Source organism: Pygoscelis adeliae, unplaced genomic scaffold, assembly GCF_000699105.1.
Source record: "Pygoscelis adeliae isolate BGI_AS28 unplaced genomic scaffold, ASM69910v1 Scaffold226, whole genome shotgun sequence".
NCBI classification, from domain to species: Eukaryota; Metazoa; Chordata; class Aves; order Sphenisciformes; family Spheniscidae; genus Pygoscelis; species Pygoscelis adeliae.
Genome location: NW_008824983.1, coordinates 4,336,635 through 4,342,520, shown reverse-complemented (window position 1 = coordinate 4,342,520; position 5,886 = coordinate 4,336,635). Strand labels below are relative to the sequence as shown.

At 39.6% G+C, this 5,886-nt stretch overlaps 1 protein-coding gene across 1 annotated transcript in view; it reads left to right on the top strand.

Moving 5' to 3' along the window:
* Positions 1-5,886, top strand: part of DNAH11 (dynein, axonemal, heavy chain 11) — a 166,996-nt gene that overhangs the window by 18,512 nt on the left and 142,598 nt on the right. The window contains 3 exon segments of the mRNA XM_009325768.1: positions 3,686-3,802; positions 5,698-5,724; positions 5,726-5,816. Coding sequence (XP_009324043.1) covers positions 3,686-3,802; positions 5,698-5,724; positions 5,726-5,816 — 235 coding nt within the window.

The following is a 5,886-nucleotide window of genomic DNA, read 5'->3' as shown; positions in this document are numbered from 1 at the left end:
AAACTTTTTAGCAGGGCCTGTTGCGACAGGACAAGGGGGGATGGCTTTAAACTAAAAGGGGGTAGATTTAGACTAGATCTAAGGAAGAAATTTTTTACGCTGAGGGTGGTGAAACACTGGCACAGGTTGCCCAGAGAGGTAGTGGATTCCCCATCCCTGGAAACATTCAAGGCCAGGTTGGACGGGGCTCTGAGCAACCTGATGTAGTGGAAGATGTCCCTGCCCCTGGCAGGGGGGTTGGACTAGATGACCTTTAAAGGTCCCTTCCAACCCAAACTATTCTATGTTTCTATGATTTAATCCACTTTTAACATAAATTCAAATAACGGAGTACCCTGTCATGTTATGTAGTTGGCTTTGCTGCCTGATGGCTAGAGCACTCGGCTGCCTTCAGAGTGGGCTCTGGTCCCAGCGCACAGGATGCTTTCAGTGTTTGCACTGGGCAGCCACGCATGGGGAGGATAACAGAGCTGCCCGGTGGGTCCCCCAGCCACTGGGCTGCTCCTCTGGCTGCTTGCTGCTCCACCTGGCACAGCTGGCGGAACGGCAGCCGAATTCACCCTCTTTTTTCTTTTTACCCTGCAGCTTTGTGTAGCAGGGTACTCTTTGACAGTGGGGAGGTATTGATTAAATTCCTCTTGAGGTGAGGAGGCTGGTGAACCCAGGTCTGCCCCCTCGCAGATGTGTGCCCCAGCCAGGGGAGGTAAGGCAGCAGCAGAGGGGGGTGAGGCAGCCCCAGATTTAATAGTGCCCCGTGATGACTCTTTTCTTTGCCATCCTGATCTAAAAGGTCACCATCACAAGCGGGATTCAATCACCCCAAATAATCCATTAAAAACATAATCTTTCAAATCTCTTTTGCTGACTGAACTTCATTTAAATGAAATTCTTATTCTCTATCGGATGATCAATTCTTTTTTTTTTTTTTACACTTACACCCACCCATTCCTCCCCTAAAACCCTCCAGCCAGCTGATTCTCCTAGCTGTGTCCCTGCTATTTCCCTGTGCTCCTGACACCTGTGTGCCCACAAGCCTTACTGGGTTTGCACAAGTGCAGATGGTGAGGAGATGGGCTCAGCCTCTGGGGTGTAAGCTTTGCTGGCGTTCGGGAGCTCGGACTTGCTGCATGGTATTTTTGGCAATGCATTAAGGAGAGAGAGTGCTATGCGTGTAAGGAGCACATATTTTGGGTAAGGTGTTATTTTAACAGGCAAATTTTCTGAAACAGACCCAAGTTTTAAAGTTGTCATTATTAAAATAATATATATTAATAATAATAATATAATTATTAGCAGAATATAGAAATTTACTGTTCTATTAGATGTGGCAGGAAATATAATCTGTGTGTATGCGCCCTGTTTTTTCTTGCAAATATGTGGCTTAAACTAGGTAATTAAAAATCCAGAAGAATGGTCGTAAACCAGGTTTGAACTAAATGAATGGCACAGGTTTAATTCATGCAGAAGCCTTGCAAAGTTGTTAATGTCTTTGGGGTAAAATCCTGGCTCTGCTTTAAAATCCGTAGCAAAGCTTCCCATGTCTTAAGGTCAAGACTTACTATACTGTACTCTCTATACTGATGCTCTGAAGTGTCCTTGTCTGTGGGAGATGTGGTTTCAAGACACCCCTTCTCAGGCCCGTATGTGGTTTGTCTGGTTTACCTTTACCTCTACGGAGGATTCCGTGCATAGAAATGTAAACGGTGGTGAGATGGTTGAATAACAGTTTTAAGCTGCTAGGTAAAGTACAGTAATTATCATATTTGGCCAGACATAGATTGTAAGATGGTTTGAGCTGATCCGTTTTTGAGGCAGTGAGTCCTTCCGTAGTGACTCAGCTGACTCAGGACAAAAGCAACCTTTTAGCACATTTCTGAACAATCATTCTGCATTGTAAGCTTGTTGACTTTCTAGTTTGTTGCCAAGTACAGCATAGCCAATGAGTGTTAGTTTTCAAGTTTGAGCCACTCTTACTCATGTATGCAGGCTTAGTGTTGACAGAAGTACAAGTGGAATACCAAGCACCAATTACTGTGGTGTTTTTACTGTCATCACTAAAATATTTTTTTTGCAGGTTCTTCGGAAACTGTTTGCCTTTGGGTTTGACAATACTAATCAGGAGCTTTATCAAACAGTAGCTGTCATCTTAAAGCTAATTTGTTTGTCAGAAGCTTCAAGGTTCATGCTATTCAGTGTATGATATATGAATAGTGTCCAGATATTTCCAAGAACCAGTTTTACATGCTTCTGAATAGGCAATGTGCAGTATGTGTTTGGTTAATATGTGGATGCAATTGCCCCAAATCCAGAACAGAGCAATGGTCTGGATTGTGGTGTGACTCGGGGTCTGACCCTGAAGAGGACCAAAGGATGCTTAGCTCTCAGGGCACAGATACGGGCTTCTCAGACTGGTTGTCTTAAGTGGATTTCTGATGTGTTAGGTACAGGTATTTTAAATACATACCACACCCAGTCACAGAACTAAATCTGAATTTCTTTATTGGCTATGAAGAAGTGCATGCAGTTCATCTGTTATGTGTTTTGGGTATATATTTATGGTTTTGTGCAGTGTGTTTAAAAACCAACCAACCAAAAACCACATTAGTTGCGGAGGGAGGGGGTTAGAAAGGAAGAAGATTCTTAAATAAACAAGTTAATTTGATATGCCTTTCCAAAGAGGCTGGATTTTATTTATATGTCCAGCTTGGCTACTGGTACTTCTATTTTATTTTTTTCCAAGTGACTTGCAACAGAAAAGAGATTTAGCCAAGTTGTTAAGAAGAATATTTTCTTAGAGATGATCAACGTTTAACATATGTGACAAAGGAACAAGTGTAGCTTTACTTGTACATGTTACTGTTTGTGTTGCTAACAGGACAAAGCAGAAGGTGCTGGAGCTCTCCCTTTAGAGCCAGAATGAACTTGCATTAATATGCACCTGTATTTTCTGCTCTGGTATTATTTTTCCAAAAGTCCTCATCTATGAACATGGTTAATTACCTAGAGTGTTAAGAAAGAACAGCTGTGCTATAGAAAGTGACTGTTGTTCTGGTGCCTAATACATGTGGTAGCTGCGGATTCTTAAGATAATCCAATTAAATGTAACAATGAGTCAGAGTCAAAAGATATTGTTTACTTAGCGAGTTGACTTCAAGTATGTGAGTAGCTGAAGTTTGCTGCTCATAATATCCTACTTAAAGGTAACATGCAGAGATAATTGGGGCTTGTAAAAACTTGTTGAGAAGTTCTGTGTTTAACGGGAGGGTTAATAGTGCCAGCATAAAAGTAAGGAGTAATATTACCTGGCATAGGTGGCTATCCCTCTTATCACTCTTCCTAGACAAAATATTTTAATAATTTCCTTTCCTTGAATATCTGTATCACTGGTACACACATGTATTGATCTTACATTGTTATTTAAAAAGAATCTGTATTGCTAAGCAAATGCTTCAGTTATTAACTCAGATTCTGAAAAAAAACCAAACCAAAAGCATCACTGTTAGATAGCATTGATCATTGCTTGTCAGTTAAAGTATTACTGAAAAATCTGAAATACAAAAATCTCAGAAGTTTCTTCAGTGACAGAAACAAGCTATGTGTTTAGCACAACCATACTGCCCATTAGCTTTTCTTCCCATTGGAAAGGCATGCGTTTTATACATTTTTTTTTTTTTTAACATTACAGGAGTTTGAAGATGATTATGCTGAATATAAAGCCAAAACCGTGGATCTTGACAGACGTCTTGCCTCAGTTCTTTGTGTAGCATTTCATGACTCTTCAGGGTTAGAATCCATGTTCAAGGTCAGTACCCATACACATAAACTGTTCTTCATTTATTATTAAAAAAACAGGTTTATGCATTGCTTAATATACTTTACATCTAGGTCATCTATTTGTGAATTGAATGCCGTGGAATACTGACTAACAGAAAATATTTTGGCAATACATTCTTTTGAAATAAATGTAATTTTGTGGTGTATTTCAGCTGCAGACTCAAACTGAGTTCTTTGATTCTATTCTCATTTTAATGATATTCGGAATACAGGTTCTTTCCAGAAGTTAACCCATAGCTAAGGCCAGATCTAAAACGTAATTCAAAGAAACGGAGAGGTTCCTCGCTCACTATCATTCTGTATTTGCATTTGACTGCACAAGGCATGGAGAATCTCATGGATGCCAGATGCATCCAGGCTCTCCATCCTGTGCAGCATATAGTTAGCCTGGGGAGTTGGAGTGTGTTTCTGCAGTGGTATCTATTATTCTTAAGCAGGAATAATTAAAATGTAGGACAGAGAACAACTGGTTAGAAACAGTTCTTCAAAATACAATTTAGGAGTTGTCATATGTAGAGCCTGAGTCAATGATGTCATGTTATTAAGAAAGAAGTAAGTATGTAAGATGTTCAAACGGGTAATTGTCCTGAAAGGCACAAGGAGCAATCTTTCATTTTAATGACCCTTGATAAGGCCTCCAATGGAGTTTTGTGCCCAGGTATAAGCGTTACACTTCAGGAGAGAGGATGTGTTGATGGTTATAGAGGCTGAAGAAGAAAAGACAGAAAACGGGCATAAATCTTCAAATACGTTAAAGGCTTCTGCATACAGGAAGGAAATACTCTGTTCTCTACATCCAGAACATAATGAACTTAATTTAAAGTGCAGAAGGTTCAAGTCTGATGACTGGGAAAACCACTTTATGCCAAGCGTAATGAATTGCTAGAATAGATTGCTAGGGGAGGTCACGGGCTCTTCATTATTGAAAAATCTTTCAGGGAGGGCTAGAAAAAGGTCTCTTGGAAATGGCATAGGTATAGCAGACCTTGTCTTGGGGCAGGAACAAAGACCAATTGCTCTTGAAGTCCCTTTTAGACATACATTTCTATGACATTGTGTCAAAGTGTTGCAAATCAGTGGTGGTAAGTATAAGGTAGTAATAATTAATACCTAACTACCAAATTTTGAGTAAATGAATTTTCCTGAGGTTGTCACTTTTGGCATCGTTAGCAGTTAAATGAGTATCTTGCATTTAATGGTGGTGTTTATTCTGTTTCTTTCCAAACTTACTTTCTCACTGAATTCAGATAATATGTACAGTATTAAATCTACTCTTTCAAAAGGCAGATAACTTGTCTTAACTTTAAACGTAGCAAGGAGAATGGAAGATGACAACCTCAGAGAAGTCACTTCTGCTTGCCTCTTGTTTGGTAATTTTTTACAGCAGTAGGCTTTTTTTTTTCCCTAAAAAAACATGAACATACAATTAAGACTGAATTTGTGTGAGACACTGGAGGAAGAGGCTAGTAATTTAGGAGAAAGAATATATCTGGAAAAAGGGGAGAAAACACACAGGTTAGAAATGTGCAGGGTAGGATTTAGAAAGTATCTAGAGTGTGGGGTGTATGTCTGGATCTGGAAATCCTAGTTCCATACTTTCTAGGATCTAAGCTAACCTGTCGTCCTTTAGCATTATAGAATTCATCTGTTTAGCACAATTTAAGAGTGTATTTGGAAATATGTGGTCTGCTTATCAGCACATGGCACATACCAATAGTGTAGCTTGGTACAGTTCCAGTCCTTGTACTTCAGAAGCATTTTGGATGACATTGCAAGTTGAGAGAAGAATATTACAGAAGGAGAACTCTAATGCTTACTTTGCTGTTTGTTTTCTTTTTTTTCTTTCTTTATTTTCTTGATAAGCTCTTAACTCTCTTTGGAAGCTTTCTAAAAAAAACCTGTCATCGTGGAGATATTTAGCCCAAATTGCAATATTTTATTGGAAACATTTTATGAAGAACTGGATAAATGCAGACATATATGTGATGAACTGTTGTGGTTTCACCTCAGCCGGCAACTGAGCACCACACAGCTCATTCCCCCCCACCTTGG